A 21,797-nucleotide genomic window follows, 5' to 3' on the forward strand; every position below is an offset into this window, starting at 1 on the left:
TCACTGGGGAAGGGGGACAAACAGCAACCAAATGAAGTAAATATGTTGCACATATCTCTCATGTAAATTCCTAAAACTTGCTCCGACATTTCTAGGTGCTCAGACACACACTTAGATATTCGCACTGGCCCATCATTATATTAAGGAAACTCACTGGCAAAATTTACAATGTAGGAATGAAAGATCACCATTCCTAAAATGGTTGTTGGGTCAAAGTGTCTAAAAAAGGCCCCTAAAGCTCACCCTGCTATTAAGGCTTTGTTCAAAACTGAAGTTGTAGGTAATGGTGGAAATCTAAATTAATAAAGAAAGTTCTTCAAAGAACTATGTGCTAACCCTAGATACAGCATATCGAAAAACATGGAGAGAAGAAAAGCAGGGTTTTTTTGCACAAAGAAAAATTGTATTGAATATACAGTTGAACATACAAAAATAATAAATATCTCACATAGACAAATTAGGTAGCATTTGCCATAGACCACAATATTTGGTTTTGTGGTTAAAAATGTTCAAGATGCATTGCACAGGGACATAAAATACAGTATGTCAACAAGTGTATTTACCAAATTTTGAGGTTGGACCACAATATGAACTTGGGGTCCGCCAACTGTTAAATTGGCCTTAGGAGGCACTAGACATAATTCAACTCAACACAGCATATACATTACTGCCACATATTTATAGTAATTGAATCATGTTGATAATTGTACCTGACGCGTTTCGCCTTGTTAGGCTTCCTCAGGGGTAGTAGTTTGGCAACATGTGTTTGGCACTTGTAAGATTTGTATCTAGATCAATAAAGATATGGTTATTATTCAATTATGCTATTAATGTATGTCCTAATATCAACTGTTTGGGTGTGGGGCAAAACACCCGACTTGCGGGGATGCCCACTATCTTGTGGATGCCCCATAGTTTTGCCCCACACGCATCTTAGTGTGGGGCTCTACCTCCCCGCATATCCCAGTCTTGTTAGACAGGGATGCTACACTGTTCCTGTCAATATGACAGGCTACAGCTCTGAGCCGGGTCATACCGTGGGTCTGTCCTCCTCCCCTCCCTGTCGAATGACATGGGCCATGGGCGTAGCGGCGGCCATTGGGCTCTACATCATCCAGCCGGCATCTGGGGATTCCACAGACGCCGGCTGCGTGCACGTGTGCGGTGGGGGAGGTCCTGGGAGTGCCGTCCGTTAAATGTAGTGGCGTTCTCTTGATCTCCCTGCTCCTCTGCACGCTTAATATCAGATATCACTGAGACTGTGTATACCTGACATCTGCGATTATTCCCATTTTACTATCAATACCCTGCATACTTGAAGGCTCTTGGTCTCTCTAGACCAAGGTAATGCTCAACACCTTAATACTATAGAAGATTTTTCCTAGAAAGCTTGTGGATTTACAAAAAGTCTATGGCCCTAATTCATCAAGCAAAATCGGACGCTCGCTCGCGCATTCGTATTCCCGATCTGAAATCGTAAGCCGTCGCGCAATTCAGCAACTGAATGAGCTCGCGGCCGGAGCCGCGCATCTCCGGCAGCTTTACATTGGCGAGCTTGCATTAAAAGTCACTGTTCCCCTAAAAAATCATTCTAATGGCACACATATTACCCTTAGTTATGAGAACATAAATCTCTACCTAGCAAAATGTGCTGCCTGCTCTGTTACACATATCTGTCTGCATCTTACCTCAAACCCCAATTTCTCCAGAATTAAGAGGTGCAGGGAAACAGAAATATAGGTGGAAGTGGGGGACACGTGTGGCTATCACCTTTCATCACCATGGCATCTTTACAACATTAAAAAAAAACTGTTCATCAAAATGCACTTCCTTGTTACACATGACTGTAACCTTCCTGTACCTCAACCTCAATAAAATTTAGTGGGCAGAGTTCATTTTCTAATGATACTATAGTGATGAAGTTTTAGGGGATGTTAGTCACAGATGTTCCCCACTTGTACCTTTATTTTTGGTTTCTTACATCTCCCTATTCTCCAATTGAAGTTCAGAATGTTAGATAAGTGGACAGGAATGTGTAACAGGGCAGGGAGGCCCATTTTAATGGGCAGAGTGTTTTATGTTCTAATGATGCTCTAGTCATGAGATTGTAAGGGGAGAATGTGCCCGACACTTGCACCTATATTTTCAGTTTTGTACCCCCACCCTCAGCTGAATTGGTGTACAAAAAAAGAGAAGCAGACAGTAGTTTGACAGGTATAGATTTGTGACAGGTAGGTATATATTTAGGGGCCCCACCCCAATGCTCCTTGCTATGTTAGTGGCTCCGGGGTCCCCAATTTGCACTTTCAATTTAGGACTCCTAGTTGCACTTTCCTCTGAAACAGCAACCCCAAACTTTTTATATTTGTGACCCCCATATCTTGAAATTCTGAACCCGGGGGGCTGAAATAGAGTTTAGGAGATATGGAGGATTGTGCACAGAGCTGTGAGGATGCAGAATCTTCCTGCAGAATGACATGGATACTTTATACACACTGGATACATTTCACAGACAGAGCTTGTGCTATGAGATGGGGGTGGGGCTGCCTGTGTCTCCTTCACATGAAGGCTGAACTGTGTGCTCATCGGCAGCAATCCTCTGAACGGATGGCTCAGAGCAGAGAGCAGACTCACTGAGATCCGTGCATCCGAGGATGAGAGCTGCCGAGAGCTGGGCGGGGTATTCAAATTAGCCAGGCGGAGCAACCGGCTAAAAACCTCTGGGGAGAACTATGTATATATATATATATAGCAATATACACAAATAACTATATAGAAAATACTTTTAACATTAAATCCCAACTCAACTTTATTTTTTTAACTATTAAAAGATCTGTTTACTGGTATACCTATCTAAATGATCATATTGATCAATGATAATGACATGTCCAAGTGCAAAAAAAAAACAAACAGCCAATTTTGACAGACTGCGCAAGTGTTAATTGCTATGATCTCACCATTGAGCTTAACAGATCCTCCTTAATCGCGCAGCTGAAATCTAATCGCCTTAATTGGCAGATACCACTTATTCATATTTAGATAGATACCATATGTTTCAGCAAACAGTTGATATTAGGACATACATTAATAGCATAATTGATTAATAACCAGATCTTTATTGATTTAGATACAAATATTACAAGTGCCAAACACATGTTGCCAAACTACTACCCCTGAGGAAGCCTAACAAGGCCAAATGCGTCAAGTACAGTTATCAACATGATTCCATCACTATAAATATGTGGCAGTAATGTATATACTGTGTTGAGATGAATTATGTCTAGTGCCTCCTAAGGCCAATTTAACAGTTGGCGCACCCCAAGTTCATATTGTGGTCCAACCTCAACATTGTTAAATACACTTGTTAACAAATTGTATTTTATGTCTCTGTGCAATGCATCTTGAACATTTTTAACCACAAAAAAAAAAAATATTGTGGTCTATGGCAAATGCTTCCCTAATTTGTCTATGTAAGATATTTATTATTTTTTGTATGTTCAACTGTATATTCAATACAATTTTTCTTTGTGCAAAAAACTGCTTTTCTTCTCTCCATGTTTTTCGATTTGTTCAAACCTGAATTAACCTCCATGGCAGTATTAATAATGAGGATTTTTAAATGTAAAAGCGGTACATAATCCTCATTATTTTAAATTGCCTGCCCGGTCCAGCCAACCTGCCTAAGGATCCCACCCTCCCTGCCGGCATCTGCTATCCATGGCCTCGAGTCCCCAACGTTCACACGCCAGGGACGCAGATGCCAGCCGGGCATCACCAGGTTACGCAGATGACTGTTTGGCATTGCCAGGGGAAGATGATGCCGGGCATCGCAGTAGGACGCCGCGGACATCGCTGGAGGACGCTGCTGGAACATGGGAACCAGGTAGGAGTTTTAAACTCCCTGGCAATTCCACCCCGAGTGTGGCTCGGGGTTACTGCCTTTGGTATGGAAAATCCACTCCGAGCCACACTCAGGAATACCACCAGGGAGGTTAAACAATGCAGCGTTTACTGCTTCCTGCTTTCTACTCTGCAGAGCCAGGCGTCCAGGAACTATTTCATGCTAAACCACTAGCTTTTGCAAACACCTATATAGGCTTACATGGACATTTTAGGTCTTTTTAAAGGCTCTGTTTTTTAAGCTTTATCCAAACAGGTTAAACTAGTGACAGGAAAGGGAATGACATTACTGCTTTTTACTTCCTGTACTTATTCGCATGATGTTGGTGGGGAGATATCTGGTAATCCACTTATTAAAGGGGGATTCCAGATATCAAATAAGCCCCCATCCCCAGACCACCCATTCACCAACCCCATGCCTGCTAAAGCACCTAGTTGCCTTTCTAACCACATGAGGGCTACTAATGCACCTGGTTGCACTTGGAGCAAAACTAGGATATCTGACTCTAAATACTCCCTGCTACCGCACCAAAGGCCATAGGTGCTACCCTGTCACACATAGCTGGCCACTTACCTTCTGTGAACCCCAATTTCTCTTTAACAGTAGAGGAAGGGAAATGTATGATAAGTGGCTAACTCCCCCTAAAATTTTTTTGCTGCAGCGCCATTACATCACACAGAAAAACTTTACCTATCATACCATACTACCCTGTCACACATAGCTGGCTACATACCTTCTGTAATTCCTTAATTTTTCAGGAATGGGGAGATGTAGGGCCCTGAAGATGACAAGAAGTATCCGTTGCAGAGATTCATGATTTGTCATTTCATTTTTTTGGTGCATGTATGTTACGGTTACATTTTAAATTAAAACTTTTCCAGTTTAAACATACATCTGTAATGTTTATTTGCTTTGCGGCCGGCAAGTTTTATGCCAAAGTCAATATGGGCCCCAGGATGAAGAAAGGTTGGGCACCACTGTTCTATAACATCCATCTATGCTTTGGGCTTTGTATATTATATTTGTATAATGATGATCATCAGTAATACAATTTTCTTACCTGTGCTATAAAATCCAGCTTTTGCAAGCATTTCCTTGTTGATGGGATAAATCCATTTGGCAAAGCTGTCAAGTCGAGTTTTGTACTGACTCATTACTGGAGATTCAGGGACCTCAGAACCTCTTCGAATACTGGAAGGAATACTACTGGATTCAAAAGCTATATTCCCAACATCCCTCCCCAAAACAAAGAAGCAATCAGGAAAATGCCTACGGTGTTCATTCCATGCTATATCCCCAGGTTCCCAGTTCATCAACTTTCCACCACAACAAAAACACTTGACTAGATCATTAGTACCAGTGTAAAAAAGTCCTGCATTTGCCAAGTCCTTAGGTGTAACAGGAACATAACTTGGCCAGTTTGTAAATGTTTTCAGCCTTTCTTCTTCACTACACATATTTAAATATTTGGGGTATTTTGGTTCAGACTCATCAACAACTCTTCCTGTTCTTAATAAAAAATCAGCTTGCGTCTCTGATTCTAATTTGTGGTTAATATCGTTGGATGCACAGTACATGTCTAAGTGAGGATTTAAATTATGAGTTGTGGGTTCTTGCGTTTGAATGAACTCGCTTCTTGTGTTATACGCATTAATGAATTTGCAATTTGGGGAGATTTTCCGATGTTTGCCAATGGCCGTGTCTCCATGCTGCCAGCCTTCTGCTACTGCTTTACAACTGAAGCACTCTACTCTGTCTTCGATTCCAGTGTAAAAGAAGCCAGCTCGTGCAAGTGTTGGTGCAGAGATTGGACAGCTGCTGGGAAACTGGAAATAAGATTCCATTCGAATCGCCTCCTTGGAATAGTCCATGTCCATTTCCATGTTGCAAGCAGCATCTGAAGTTTTAGGACAGTTACATGTCATTTCCACTGCAGGGAAAAGTATACCTAAAGAGAGAAAGCTTTGATATACTTTCAGAAAATCCAGTTTGCAGACCTAATTCCATCATCATTATACATCTTTACAAAATGTAATTTGTGTCTTTGGCACCTTGCCCTATAGACATATATTGCCCAGTTTGGGTGCCTACACTGCTTGTATTCAAAAATACATTTAATGATTTAATTTAAGGACTACAGAGCTGCATTCATTTGGGAGTTTAGTAACTTCTGCCGCAGTACACTGCAGATATCTGGCCAAAAAGCTAAGGGGTGACTCCATTTCTGACCTGGCATCTAAGTAGCAAATCTTGTTCCCCTCATCTGGTAAAAGTTTGGACTAAAAAACCACAGCCATTGTGATTTAGAATGCTTCAAACATCATTCAGAAATGAGATCAAGGACAATTACTATGCATTTTGAATCTAAAATTGTGCTCTGGGATTACAATGTTTACAAATAAACAAATGGTACACAGTTACAAAGGAAATTTAAATTAGCCTTTACACCACCTTGATAATGGTACTCATTGCATGTGAAAAAGAAAGGGTGGGGGAGGTCCTAGCATGATCCTTTTGTAATTTAAATGCTTCCTAAGTCTTCCCATGTGCTGCAAATGTCTTTGCAAATGTTTGCTCCACCCCTGACTCCATACCTAGATACACTATGCACAGCCACATTACAGGCACCTCTGTTCTGATCACAACATAAACAATTCTTTGTGAAGACAAATCAGAATAAAGAAAAAAAACATGCAGTATTTCTCTGTAATTTTAACAGTCCCTATTTAAATAATGCGGTCAGCTGACAACACACAGCATTTTTGTATAGACTGAAAGCTATCAGCCCTACTCAGTGGGCCCCATTTAATAAAGCTATCCTAGGCAGCAGACCATACACACTTCAACCTGGAATGGATCTGGTTGGTCCAGGTTTAAAAACATTTGCTAACAAATAGCAAAATACTTTAAAAAAATCCATTCCAGGTTTGCTGGATCACCCAGCTTCACTGATGAAAGTGTATGCTCCCCAGCCTAGGAAAACTTTATTAATTCAGACCCATTGCTATTTTGCTAAACTACTCCCAACTGCCTCTTTCTGACATAAACCCCAACCATTCTGTAACCCAAATTTAGAGCTAGGAGGGGTATGAGAGGAGACAAGACAACTCTGGAAAAAATCAATAGTTACGTTTTTTTGCATCAGACAGATATAACACTATCCTTTTACACCAATAAACCAGTAAACCTCTGGCAATATAAAATTGCAATGTTTATTTTTGCTTTTATTGTGCAAAAAAAAATGTTCTACACTTACAAAAAATTAGTAAAAGGTGCACAGGTGTTAAAATACACATTTTAGGCTTTAAAATAACTTAAAACATTTTATTTGTACAGGTTGACATTCAAAAATCCGGCAACCTCGGGACCTGAGGTGTGCCGGATTTCTAAAAATTCTGGATTTTTGAAGGTTATAGATGTTGTATATATTAAAAAGAAATGACACTAAAGGAAAAGCTAATACATTTTCATGCTTACCAACTAAATAAAACAGTTTTACAGAATTTTATTTCAACTAAACAAAACAGTGCCTCAGAATTTTAATTATTACTGTACCCTCAAAAAGAAGCTAAATAGCAGATTGGCTGTCAGGATGATCATCTTACTGACCGACAGTAACAACATCCTCAGCAGCATGAACAGCTTCATTTTATGAAGGAAAAGCAAGACCTAAAAGCTGATTCTGGAGTACAGCACCATCAAAACATAAACAGTGGCTCCAGAAAATAGTCTAAATTTGAAAATGCGCTCTGAAATCCATGCCGGAAAACTGAAGGATCCGATTTATTGAAGGCTGGATTTTTGAATGTCAACCTGTACCTAATGTTTTATATGTTCTGAAACAGAAAACCTGTAAAATAAAAAAAAAAGATTGCAGATGCAAATTCCTATCTCATACAATAAGTGCAACTTTAATGATTACAGTGTATCTTTATTGAAAATAAAGCTGTGATCAAGATGTGCACAACTATCATGGGACATACAAAATGAATAGCATGAACTTTAAATTCTGCAGGTTGTATGCTTTAAATATTTTTTCATGATTATGGTCTTGGTTATTAAATGGGGGTTAAATGCTCCAAAGCAGTGATCTGGTCACACTCACATGAGATCCCAGTGACAGGTCTACTGGTAGTCACAGGAAGTTAGAGGAAGACATCACTCTGCTTTGTACTGCAAGACACCAATCTAACAGCAGTAAAAATCACAGGGCTCTTCAGTAGAATCTTGCACAATGTGCATACTGAAAAATAGGAGAACTGCAAAGATGCTGCCCCAGCCTGTATATTGGTGAAACTCCACCAAGCTTAAAAACATATTTCACCCAAGCAGCCAACCTGCTCACCTTGAACAGCATTCTTAAAATGCAGATCAGCAGGACTTGTGACACTGTTAAGAAATAACAAACTTGGAACACCGCCCAAACCCACGCCAGTCATTAACAGAATTGTCATGGAAATGGTTGTAAGATTATGGAGTTCAGAAAGGAGTGGTTGAAGGTCATGAGAGTGAGCAAAGTCTCAAATTTATACATTTCTTAGGCTGGGTTCACACCCACAGGAATGAACGCATAATACGTTGTGGTATGTTGTGTACAATGCTACGCAATATGTTGGTGGTATATTATAGTGTTTATTAAACATGATGATATTAATAATAATAATGTTGTACATTGCACTGTTTAGAGAGCAATGAAGCAGAAGATGGGTAGGTAAGTGTGAAAAGATGGATTTTGAGTCTTTTAAATGAGCAGAAAGTAGGAGTATGCTGAATAGGACAAGAAAGACCATTCCAGAGAGTTGGGACAGCTCTATAAAAGTCTTGGGTGCCATGCATGTGATGAGGTTATGAGTGAGGAAGTAGTTCATTGGAGGAGTGAAGAGAGCGGCTGGGGGAGTTTTTTTTTACCAGGGCAGAAATGTAAGTGGGACAGTAACTGTGTAGGGATTTAAAGCCAAAGCACAGGAGCTTGAATTTGATTTTAAGGTGAAATGGAAGCCAATGAAGAGAACTACAAAGAGAGGCAGGAGAAGAGGAGCGGAGGGAAGGATGGATGAGTCTGGCTGCAGCATTCATAATATATTGTAGAGGAGAGAGTTGGGTTAGTGGAATACCAGAGAGGAGGAGGTTACAGTAGTCCAGACAAGAGATGATAGCCATCATTCTCGGCTTTCTCTATAGTTGCCTGAGCGGGAGTTACGTCATCCCAGCCCGGCCCGTGGCTGAAGACTGGAGGAAATAAAAGGGGAAGAAGATGGCCCTTGAAGGGTACAGGGACAGGTGAGAAACACAGGTTGAGTTCTGCTTTAAACAAAAAAAGATTACACAATAAAATCCTCGGGGCATCGGACACAGCATCCCTGCTTTGTATGCTGAGAGACAAGTGGTTTAAAGGTTTGAGTCACTAAAAGAGTTGAAAAAACTTCACACAATGACATAAATATTCATGCAAATTCTTTTGGTGAATCAGTTCAATGATATGTAGATAAACACAACAGCTTTAAAATAAAGTCATATGCTTCTAGTTACTAGAAACTATAAAACACCAAGGAGTACTGCTAATAGAAGAAAGTGACAGAACTGGCAGATACCCACACAGGAAACACGTGTGCTGGAACAAAGGTGTGATGATAAGTACTACACACAGACACATTCTTGATAATTAGTGTGTAGCTGGGGACCTACTGATCCCTGTTGTATACAGAAAGAGGAACAAAGCATTTGGAGTTTGTGACATATGGACAAGTCATCTTGTTTGGGGGGAGCACAGCACTCTTGTACTTGGCGAGCCATTTGTCATAGGAAAAATATGGAGATTACAATTTATGCTCTTTTATTTATTATGCTGGGTAAATTAAAGAATTAAAAGATATCAGTTTCTTCTAACTTTAAAAAAGTGTTCATGCAGTATAGAGGCTACTGGTGGTTCTACTTCTTGCTGAACACTAGAGGGCAGTAGAGTGTCTTCAATGTCATCCTTCTGTCCATTTCTCATGATTCCTTGCATTGTATGTCATGAAGGTGAGTGTTAGGCTCTCTCTATACAGCACAATGGGGTGGCTACAAAGGAAGCCATGCTGAATAGAGCATGGATTGTAGCCACGGGCATTAAGGATGGCAGATATTTATGAGGTCTAATTACCCAGATTTTTTTTTTAAATAAAACATTTAACAAGAATGTTTCTTTTAATTATATATCTCTGAACAAGAGCCCCTGCTCTCACAATCACAGAGCTTGCTGGGACTAAACTACAGTGTAAGCCTGGTTGGGGTGGGGAAAGGGAGCTGTAGGCGGGAGGCCAAAAAGTGGGTGTGGCACGTTGAGTGTTTCAGTATCCAGTGACTTCTATAATTCTGTCAGCTCTCTACTGCCCCCTATACTTTGCTCCAACCTTCTTTTGCCTATCGGATACCCCTAGTACAGGGGTCTGCAACCTGCAGCTCTTCAGCCTCCTTGTTGTGGCTCCCTTCAGCTGCCGCGGGGAGATCTCTGATGGGGGATCCCCTTCTTCCCAAGACACTGCGGAGGAGGGGGATTCCCTATCCGGTGTTCTAATGAAAAAAATCTACCAGTGAAATAAATCTACCATGGGGCGTGTACAAATGGGTGTGTACTATGTTTTGCGGCTCCAGACTATTTTTCTTTAGTGGAAGAGGAGGCAAAATGGCTCTTTTGATAGTAAAGGTTGCTGACCCCTGCCCTAGTATGTTCCATTTTTCCTTTGGCTTTGTATTATGCCCCAACTGTCTGATGCCCCTGTATTGTCACCCAGCTCTCCAGTAACAACCAAAAAACAGCAAGAGTGGGAGGGGTTTAATGAAAAGTGCTGCCTGGTAAAAAGGGGCTGGGGAAACTTTGCCTCTTTCTACCCATGCACAGTGATGGGGAGATCAGCATTTTATTTACTAATATAAAAAAAAACCTAAACACACTTTTTTTTCATTTTCACTAGTTAGAAAATATTTAGGGTCTGGTAATATTAATGTAATTTTTTTCACCAATAAAAAGTTTTTGACTTTGGATTTTCTCTCATCTTTATTCTCAATGACAGTAATCACCAGGACATAGAGATGGTGAATCCGGCAATAAAAACCTACCAGGATACATTGATATAAATGAAGCGCCTGTCCAATGCTGTCACACTGGATCTGTGTGCTGTATGTTCTGCTTATGTTATGTAATGATGAGTGCCCACATTGTGGAGGTGGGGGGTACCTGACTTTTTTTGGGGGGCTTACATTGTGGGAGGTGGGGGGGGGTAGTTGACAGCTCCGGCAGTGCGGGGATTTCAAACACAGAAGTGGATGAGCAGGATGAGGATGTGAGAGCTCATGATCACACAACACAGCTGGTGACATGATCACCATGTCTGATCACACAAAACAGGTGTACGGTGTGTAGGGTGACAACACACACATCAGAATATTATTACAGTACTTTACATAAAACAACACGTGCAGGGCGCTCAGTGTCAGCAGATTCCCCATACACAGTGCAATCATCATCATCATAATAATAATAATAACAACAAGGCACTACACAACTACATCGTGATATGAAACGTGTACAGCCCGACCCACATCAAATTCACCGCGAGTGATCAGGAAACAACGAGCACAGTGACAACACAACTCACATTCAGCAATCCCGCAGAGGTTACACCAACTTCCTCCTAATCACACACAGGAAGACAGCACCACTCACCCGGATGTACAACGAGAGCCGGGGCGGCCGGTCCGATCATAGACTGCAGGTGATATAATGACACCTACTGGCCAAGAACAAGAACACACCCAATGCATTCTTCATCCTCACCATACTTTATATTATCAATAATAATAAAAATGTATTATCTTTATTACTACCGTATAACATTATTGAGGTTTGATGCAAGCTATTAGTAATTTATTGTAGCATATTTTTTAATTATTAATATTATATTTTTTATTATTATTATTAATGATAATAATATTAATAAAAAGTATTTAGTAAAATAATAAACAGTATCTATATAGTGCCAACATATTACGCAGAGCTGTACATTAAATGGGGGTTGCCAATGACAGACAAATACATACAGTGACACAAGAGATGGTTAGGACCTTGCCCCAAAGAGCTTACAATCCAATACCTGCTGTTTAGACATAATGACAACATAAGTATTTCACAGCATAATAATAAGTAAGCCTGCTAATAAAAGTGACATAGCAGAGCTTCCTGCTCCAATCTCTTACATTAATACAGATGTTTAAAATAATTTCCACCCTGTTAAGCAGAGGTCGTCAGGAGAGACCCAAGCAGACAGCTAAAGGAGGGGCCTGAGGAGTCCCATCAGATCAGCACCCAAAGAACCGGTATGTATCAAGCTTGTTTTGTTCTTCAGTTAGTGTCTTTGTAGCAAAAACAAAAAATCTGGCAACAAAGTATTTTAGGAGGATCATAGCTTATCTACAACATCAGGTTAGATGATGGATATTATATAGTTCTGTTTTATGATACAGAAGCCCAGTGTGCCAATATTTTTATCTAGCATAGTTTCAAACATAAAATTTTACTAGGCTTAACCTGACAAAACAAAAAGAAAGACGTGGACATCTCAATTTGTATTGAGAAGTCATTATTAAAACTTTTCTATTAGTTCAGCTGTTTTTTTGTGCACAGCTATTCAAATCCCTTTACATTGCTAAGTTTATTGCATATAGAAACTAAGGCTAGTTCTGGTACTTAGTGCTCGATTAGCAAAAGAGCACAGCAGTCACAACAGTAAATGCTGTCTTCTAATGAATGAAGACTGAATCTCAGCTGATTACTCAAGAATAAATTATAAATGCACCTCTTTATGTCAAGTACCATTCAAAAGCAAACGACACATGTCTTGCCTTGCTGGATATATTCTTTTATAACATATGAAACTTTAGTACATAAAATAGATCTAAACCCTATAAATAACATTTCAACAAGCAACATTACAAATGTGCTCTGTAATACTGGAAAATAAAAGTAGATCTTTTTGAAAAATCCCAAATCTGGATTTAGCACTTCTTTAGACTGTCATACAAAAGCCTGTATTCTACTGCAATGTCCATGCAAAATTGTATGTCCATCCAAGGCTACCCTGCCCACGGGGTGACATCCCCAAGTGATATCACTGCAGGAAAATAATGGATTTATTGTCAGGGTCAACCAGTAATTAAACTATGTAGAAACTTCCCTGCTGTTGAAATTGAACTAAATGTACATCTCTACACTCCATCAATCCTGTGCAGTGTGACACTGGGATCACGCAACCAGAGGACCCAGTGATTCTACAAGACATTTCCGGCTTCATTCGGTCCTCCTCCAGGTTCAGGTCTTTGACCATCATAATTGGCCTGTTTGGAATGACGTAACTCCTGCACGGGTATATGCTGGGATCATACACTGAGCTGAACATACAAAGATATACATATTACTACACAGTATTTATACAGCACATATTACACTGCGCTGTACAATGTCCATAGCCATGTCATTAGCTGTCCCTAAAAGAATCTCACAATCTAATGTCCTTACCTCAGTCATATATCATTACCACAGTCTGAGGCCAATTTTGGGGGATGCCAATTAACCTAACTGTATGTTTTTGGAATGTGGGAGGAAACTGGAGTACTCAGAGGGAACCCATACAAACACCGGGAGAACATGCAAACTCCATGTAGATAGTGTCCTGGTTGAGATTCGAACCTGGGAGAGTGCTAACCATGCTGCCTCTAGCAATTTAGTTTTTGCCAAAGTTGCTTTAATTTTTATCATCTATGACATTTTTATAATTTTAATCATCTAAGACATATTTACCATTGGGATAAAGGGACTTCTAAGGCACACAATACCTAATGCAATCACAAAATATTAATATAAAAAACATTTATTAAAAGATAGATATGACAAATCTGTGGATACAGAAGTTTATACAGATTCTATTTTCAAAAATATTGTATTCCTTTCTCATTCTTTGTAGTTTCCAGATTTCCTCAGTAAAGTTCAAGATAGGTATAGCAGGAATGATGAGGCTTTCTGATTATTCCCCTGGAAAACCACCTAAGAGTTATTCTTTTTAGCAAGTCAAATACAAAAAACATGGAATATTGAATACAGGTATTGTGGATGATCAGGTGGATTTGTGTAAACTGTCCAGTCTGTGCCCTTGTGAACATCTCGTGTCCTCCTTCCCACACTAGGTTGGGGTGGGAGTGACCTGATAAGAAGAAAGTTATGGCTGTTATGCCATGATGGATCATGAGAAAGAAAGCAGCTGCTAATATACAAAGTTTGATCACATACTAACATTTGCAAGTTTTTTCATATTACAATGTAACAAGGAGGTTTGGTCAAAATGAACTAGCAATGGTCATGTAACAAGTTAATTGGTTGAGATCAGTGTATATTTTTTCTAACTCCAGATATCATAGAATTGAGTGCTGACGCTGACAATTTCTGGATACACAAAGAAATGCCAGCTTCTCCTTGCCTGACTCCTCCCCATTAGATGATATGGAAATGGGCACTTCCTGGGTTAAACCGAGTCGCGTGATGATGGAACTGCTGCTGTTTTGGACCATTGTACGCATCCAAAAAATATAAGTACTAACTTTTAATTAAGCAGTGCCTGAGTGTTTTGTGTCATTCTTTAACCCTTTCTGACACTTGTAGTCCCACAAATACTTCCACCTTGTACAATAGAAATATTACATCATTTGTATTACTCTATATTATATCCTCTGCTAGGTTCTGAAATTATTCCACGCCTTTAGCATTATTCTCCAACTCCCCACCTATTGCTTGGCCCCAAATGAGAATGGAAAGGTGGTTGCGACAAAAACTCACACTTACACTTCAACAACATGACTCCTATTTAATGTACAGCGCTGCGTAATATGTTGGCGCTATATAAATCCTGTTTATTATTATTAATAATAATAAAATTAATAATAATAATGACTCACACTTTTACAACATGTATAGATACAAAGAGCACAAACCATAAATAACCATCAGGCCTCTACACTTGACAAATCAGCAGGAAATACAACAAATTAACAACATAGAAGAACATTCCGCAGGCCTGGAGAGTAAAACAAAATCATCCCGATATAATATAAATCTCCCAGGACGAATAATGGAACTGGTCAAGAATGGCATTTCTCTTGTTATCAGGAAATACATAAAGTAAAAATGTATACCACCGCTGCAGGAAACGGGATATACCATCATCTCCCTGGACTTGAACTTCCAGCATTTCTCTATAAAACAAGGTTTTTAAAAGAGAAACCATTTGCTCCACCTCTGGCGTCTGTGGATGGATCCATGTATTCATATTGGCACGTCTAGCTGCCAGTAGACAGACACTTATCCAGGCCCGCGAATGTTTTGGTATAGTGGAGGGGAACATGTCATCCCAGTAGCCAAAAAGCATGGGTGGTCTGATATAACATGACCAGTCACATTGTTTACCAACAAATATACTTTTTACCAGTATTCAGCAATAGGTGGGCAAAACCAGAAACGGTGGGACAGTGATGCAGAAGAACAGTCACACTTAGGACATTGAAGATGACAAGCTCTGGACCGATTTTCACCAGCAGAGGGCCTAAAAACTTTGTATGCCCTATCATGTATTGGGATTCCCTCCAAATTTCATTTGTTATACACTTACCATTTGGTATCCCTGTACCACAAGATCTACTATATCCAGATCATAAAAGTCCCTTTGCCATTGTTTCACATTAGTAGCAGACAGCAATTTTGTGAATATAGGTAATAAATATGCATAAATGTTTGAAATATTAGGAGGGAACAATGACAATTTTCGGTCAAAAGCATTAGGTTGTAAAGTTGTCTCATGGTTTCTTACTAAGGAGAATAGGTCATGTATTGTCCTATATAAAGTGGGTGCAATGCCCATGCGGGAATGGCGTATAAAGCCCTCAGTTCTGTCAATGACATTCTCGAGGGACCATCTACATGAAACATATCTCCATTACATTTTATACCTTTTTTGCATGGTGTTGGGCCTGAGGAAACATTTGATTGCAACAGGTATATATTTAGACAGGCCTACTGGCACCTTTGAATCTCTTCCTAAATTCCATCCATGTGGCCACTGTGTCTCTGACTAGAACATTGTACCATAAAAAGGGTGGAAAAACAGATAGTTTACAATGTAACAAAGCACAGAGGTTCCAGGGGCGCATCATGGCATTCTCCAGTTGTCTATTGGAATAATAGGAGGTTTCCCTAATCCAATCTACCACATGTCTGGATATACTGGCCAGAATATATAGTCTGACATTTGGGAAACATACCCCACCTTCTTTTTTAGGTAAGTATAGCTTCGTTAAACCTATTCTAGGGCATTTGCCTTTTCACAGAAATTTTATAAACCCACTGTTCAGAGTATTAACATACGTATGTGGTATTAACAATGGCATAGTCTGCATAAGGTATAGCAGCTTGGAAAAGGACACCATTTTAATAAACAGCAATTAAAGGGACAGATTTTCCCAAAGTTTAAGTTCCTTCTGTATTTTGGCTATCAAAGGGGGATAATTTAACTTATACAAAGAAGAAGGCAGAGGGCCAATTCGTAGTCCCAGGTAAGTAATATGATCATGAGCTACTTCAAACGGGGTGTAAACTCTCCTGTCATTGTCCATAGATATAGAGACAGAGAGGGGCAGAATCTCGCTTTTGTCAAAATTTATCTTTAAACCCGAGAACTTTACATACCTGGTAAATAGGGATTGAATAGTGGCACTGTCCAATTGAGGTTTAGCCATGAAGATCAAAAAATCATCGGCAAAGAATGCGGTTCTTAACTAAACCTAACTATGTTTTGAATCGGTATGCAATGTAAAAGCGTTATGTGGTCCATATATCATACTAATGGCTCTAACGCTAAATTGAAGAGGAGGGGAGACAAGGGACAACCCTGCCTAGTGCCCCTATGTAAAGCAATAGTAGGGGATAAAAGTCCCGGAGTATGTACTTTGGCCATGGCAGATTTGTACATAGCAGCAAGAAACTGAACAAAACGGTCATGCATGCCAATTCGTTCAAGGACTGTATATATCAACATTATCGAAAGCCCTTTCTGCGTATATTGTGAGAATGGCCATATCAAGATCTGGATGAAGTTTAGCCATCTCTAACGCCACCAGTACTTTTCGGACATCAGTCACAGTCTTGAACAAATCCCACCAGGGAAGGCGAAATGAGAGAGGGGAGTAATTTGGCTAGGGGATCAGCAAGAATTTTGGATAAAAGTTTGGCATGGTTCTCCCCAGCTCGTTTTTGGGGGGTGGGCCAAAACTGTCATAATGATTTGTAATTTTCAGGGTGCACAGGGAACACTTATAGTTAGCACCATTCACAATTTCAGCACCCCAGCTTTTACAAATTTCATGATATGGAGATAAGAATTGTAAAATCTTGTGAAAATACAACACTGGGGTTGCAGTATTAAAAGCAAGTGCGCCTGGAAGTCCTAAATTAAAAATGCAAAATGGGGACCCCTGGGGCCACTAAAATAGAAAGGAGCATTGGGGAAGGGCCCCCAAATTTATACTGATTTATACTTTATGTATTGATGCTGTGGAGGATTAAAGTTTCGGGGGGGGGGGGGGGTAGCCACAAGTGTGTCCCCCACTTGCAGCTCTGATTCTGTTTATCTGCATCTCTTTGTTCTGGAGAAATTGGGGTTCAAGGTAGGGAAGCAGACAGTTTGATGGGCAGAGGTTTTTATGTTCTAATGATGCCATGCTAATGAAATTTTAGGGGTTTTTACATCTGTTCCTCACTTGCACCTACATTTTCATTTTCCTGCACCTCCCCATTCCAGATTAACTGGGATTCAAAGAACAGAAGCAGAAAGGGCAGCATAGTATTACAGGTATAAATTGGTGAAAGGTAGGTAAAATATTTAGGGGGCCCACCCCAATGCTTCTTACTATGTAAGAGGCCCCAGGGGTCCATAAGTTTTTAAACTCATGAGCCCCATATTTTGAAATTCTTGAAATTATAAAAAAAGAAATGTTGGTTAACAGTCCCCTGCATACCCCAAAACTTTTAGGTAATTACAACCAACAATTTAGGAGATCTAAAGGTTTGAACACACTGAGTTGTTAGGCTGCAGAACATGACAAGCAGACTTTACACACACAGCAATCATACTGTGGGTGGATAACTTTCACAGGAAGGTTTTGGCAGTGATGAGGAGGGCACTGGCTCTCCTGCCCCCATCTGCGATCACATGCATGATGCTCTTTGTGTTACCTAGGTATAGCGCTAGGAGGTGACATCTGAAGGTAGGCTGAATTCACATTGGCAGTAAGGTTGCATTTGCTGGCGTTTCCCCCTCACATTCCTCTCGCCAGGAACCACTGCTGCTTTAAAAACTGCTAGGCCTGAAAACCCTAGGACTTACCGCCTGTTACCAATCTCAGGTGCCCAGCAGTTATCACCGGTTACCAATCCCAGGTGCCCAGCAGTTGCCAAGAAGTAGTCACTCAGGAGGGGCATTTTTTACTGCCAATGTGAACTAAGCATAATTTGTTAAGCCACATTGATCACAATATTACACTACTACAAGTTATTACACTATTAAAACATGGAACTCAAGGGAGTTGGATTAAAATACACAGCACTGGATTGTTGGGATATAAGACAAAAAAATGGAAAAAAATTGTACATTCTATCAAGCCAGGCATTAGAAAGTTGGAACAAAGTATAGGGGGTAGGCAGAACACTGACACAATTGCAGGGATTACTGGATACCTATGGCATAAATAACTAGGAGCTCCAAATTTTCTGTGTCTAGCCCCGCCCACTTTTTAACTACCCAGCTACAGTTTCCCCCCACCCGGCTGGTAAAAATGTAGGGGGAGAACACTGTTTGGCATCTATGTTCACCAATGAAATGGGATGGTAAGATTCAGGAGCACAAGGGTCTTTATCCTTCTTTAAAATAAGTCTAACAAATGCCTCTTGACTGGATTGGAAATAACAGCTCCTGTCCCACATTTCAGAATATAGTGCATGTAGGTCCTCCACAATGTCATCTTTAAGGATCTTAAAAATTTTGGCGGTAAAGCTATCAGGACCTGGGGCTTGCCATTTTTCAGGGCAGATATAGTCACCAGAATCTCAGTCTCCGTGATTGGTGCATTAAGAATATCAATAGCACTGGATTCTAGAAGAGGCATTTGCACTTCTGATAAAAAGGTTACAGACTTAACTTTACCCGGAAATGATCTATGAAGCAAAAGCATAACACCTGTTTTCAGATCAGCAGAAAGAGAACCATAGACTTCTCCGACCTTTAATTTTTCATTCTGTGGAAATCATCGGTTCCCAAATGGGTCTCTTGTAGAAAAGCCATCCTTTTATCTGGGGAACGTAGCCTTTAATATTCCAGAAAATCACCTGCATTTAGTATCTGCACAGGAGATTATTCTAAAAACAATACAACTCTCAAAGAACAGTAAATCAGTATATATAGAGAACAGTTGACAAATCATTATTGCCAAACAAAAAAATCCTTCCAAAATAGAGACAATCCAAGAAGTCATGACAAAGCACAACTCATCCGACCAATAGGGATGGACAGCTCGAGCATAGATAGCAGCAATCCTGCTTGAAGTAGTATCGAGCATGGCAAAAAAATAGTGGTGGAGTTGAGTGTGAGCAAACGAACATAGAGCAGGGTTCTCAACAAAAAAAAAAAAAAAGAGGGGGGAAAACACAAACCAAACAAAAAAACAAAATCAAACAGATCGAATAATCGACTTTCCTTTTTTTCCTCACGAAGAAAAGGGGAAAACAAAGTTATTGTGCTTGTAGCAACAGCAAAATACTGAAATATTGGCTCACACCTCCAAAAAAAATGGGATATAAAAATGAAAGAGTAGGCACTTCAGAAAACTGGATCCCTCCTCTATATCAGGGGTGTCAAACTCAAATACACAGTGGGCCAAATTTAAAAACATAGACAAAGTCGCGTGCCAAACTCGTAACTGAAATAGCACCGCAACTACAATTCCCTGCATTTATAAAACAGTATAATGCAGGGCCACGCATAGGCAGAGAGGCGTGATTGAACAGGATCACCAGCTATTTCAGTCAACGATTTCTACAATACTGAAGGACAAGAGGAAAATTATAAATGCAAAAAAGGCATCTGTTTCTGTTCATTCGATGATTATCACGAGGAGGAGGACAGGAACTTTGGAAGAAATGGAGCAGCTCCTGGTAACATGGATGGGGGATCAGAAAAAGAAGTGTATCTCTCTCAGCCTTCTTACAATCTAAGCTAAGGCACGCACACTCTTCAATGACCTGACAACATGCCACAATGACCCAACCTACAGTCAAGAATTCACGGCATGTTATGGCCCGTTTCAAAGGTTTAAAAACTGCCATAAGTTCCATACCATATTGGTTAGGGGTGAAGCGGCAAATGCTGATTCTGAAGAGGCCAATGAGCTGCACAGGATCGTCGTCAATGACACATACCTGCCTGAACAAATCTTCAACATAGATGAAACAGGTCTCTTTTGACGCTTCCTGTGCATTACCGACAGAATAAGAAAGCATGGATGACTAAAGCCCTGTTTGAAGACTGGCTCATAAACTGCTTTATTCCTGAAGTGAAGGAATATTGTAGGGAAAACTACATTCCCTTCAAAACTCTACTGATTCTCAACAATGGTACAGGCCACTCCCAGTACATTGGCGATGCAAATGAAAACATTAGGATAGTATTCCTGCCCCCCAATACAACTTCCCGCATACAACCCAAATCAACTGCATCGCCACAGCCTTCCAGCACATTAAAACCTCAACCCTCAACTTCTCAAGGTGAATCTTTCCTCGAATCAGCCTCTACAGCTGAAGAGAAGGTAATTGATGATCCTTCTGCTGTGAACTCACTTGTTATATCATTACTATCATCTGTAAATTATGTTTAACCATCCACTGTACAAGGTAACATCTTTTTAAGTATGCAGATGTCAGATAGAATGTTGGTGAGTACACATACTTCATTTGTGCACGTATTTCATATACATACTCGACATGATATTATCAGGTTACGATAGAGTCGTCGTAATGCATCTCTTCATCTTAACTCAAGGACTACCTGTATGTATATAATTATATATAGAACCCTATATTGTAATACTTCCATCACCTATTCTCTGGTAAACCGCTGACAGTCGTGAAATAATCCTTCATGTAACAGCTCCAGATATATCCTATCGTCCCAGCTCCATGCAATGGATTATCTCGAATTTTCTGCTGACCCTGACATGAATAAAAAACCTTTAACCAAACTCTACTATTGCTCAGGTCTGTCCAGCACTTTTATCATCACTCGGCTGATATTTACACAACCTAAGAACGCAGCTTTGTATTTTGTTGTCACCCATCATGTGTCGGGGGGGGGGGGGGGGGGGGGGGGGGGGCTATCCTGTGCAGATCTGTGGGCTGGTAGGGAGCGGCTGTATAACTAGGCCCAGGAATGGAGACATTATCTCGCGCTAAGCAGGCCTCTTCCCGGCATGCCCCGCTCCTCCTCTGTGCACTCTGACCTCTGCTGGTGTGCTAAACATCCGGGCTATCTGTACTAGAGAGGGAAGATGGCGGCCGTCGTATTACCTGCTGATTGGATAAAGAATTGGGAAAAATCCGGAAAAAACGATTTGTGAGTGCTGGGACTGGGGTGTGAGGGGACGGAGCGGGGTCCTCGCCGTCCGGGGCGGATCTCCGGGAAGGGAGAGCTGGGTGGCCAGAGCGGAGCGAGCAGGGCGGGGAGGGGAGGGGGTCGGCTGGCGTGCTGGCGTGCTGGCGGGATGTTGTGAG

At 40.5% G+C, this 21,797-nt stretch overlaps 2 protein-coding genes across 6 annotated transcripts in view; one reads left to right on the plus strand and one right to left on the minus strand.

Moving 5' to 3' along the window:
* XIAP (X-linked inhibitor of apoptosis) overlaps positions 1-21,362 on the minus strand; it is a 46,662-nt gene extending 25,300 nt beyond the window's left edge. Inside the window, exons 1-2 of one of the 5 annotated variants that reach the window (XM_072431296.1) lie at positions 21,127-21,362; positions 4,962-5,849 (exon numbers count right to left, since the gene is read on the minus strand). In XM_072431296.1, the coding sequence (XP_072287397.1) occupies positions 4,962-5,826 (865 nt within the window). In that variant the 5' untranslated portion in view covers positions 5,827-5,849; positions 21,127-21,362. Of the gene's footprint in view, positions 1-4,961; positions 5,850-8,006; positions 8,184-8,246; positions 9,110-11,538; positions 11,611-21,126 lie in introns of those variants that run through there. The other 4 variants (XM_072431295.1, XM_072431298.1, XM_072431293.1 and 1 more) reach the window with 4 other exon arrangements.
* Positions 21,363-21,514: 152 nt separating this feature from the next.
* The window catches only part of THOC2 (THO complex subunit 2), an 83,526-nt gene continuing 83,243 nt past the window's right edge, over positions 21,515-21,797 (plus strand). The window contains exon 1 of the mRNA XM_072431292.1: positions 21,515-21,639. Within this exon, the coding sequence (XP_072287393.1) occupies positions 21,575-21,639 (65 nt within the window). The 5' untranslated portion in view covers positions 21,515-21,574. The remainder of the gene's footprint in view (positions 21,640-21,797) is intronic.

This window comes from Pyxicephalus adspersus, chromosome Z, assembly GCF_032062135.1.
Source record: "Pyxicephalus adspersus chromosome Z, UCB_Pads_2.0, whole genome shotgun sequence".
In the NCBI taxonomy this organism is placed as follows: domain Eukaryota; kingdom Metazoa; phylum Chordata; class Amphibia; order Anura; family Pyxicephalidae; genus Pyxicephalus; species Pyxicephalus adspersus.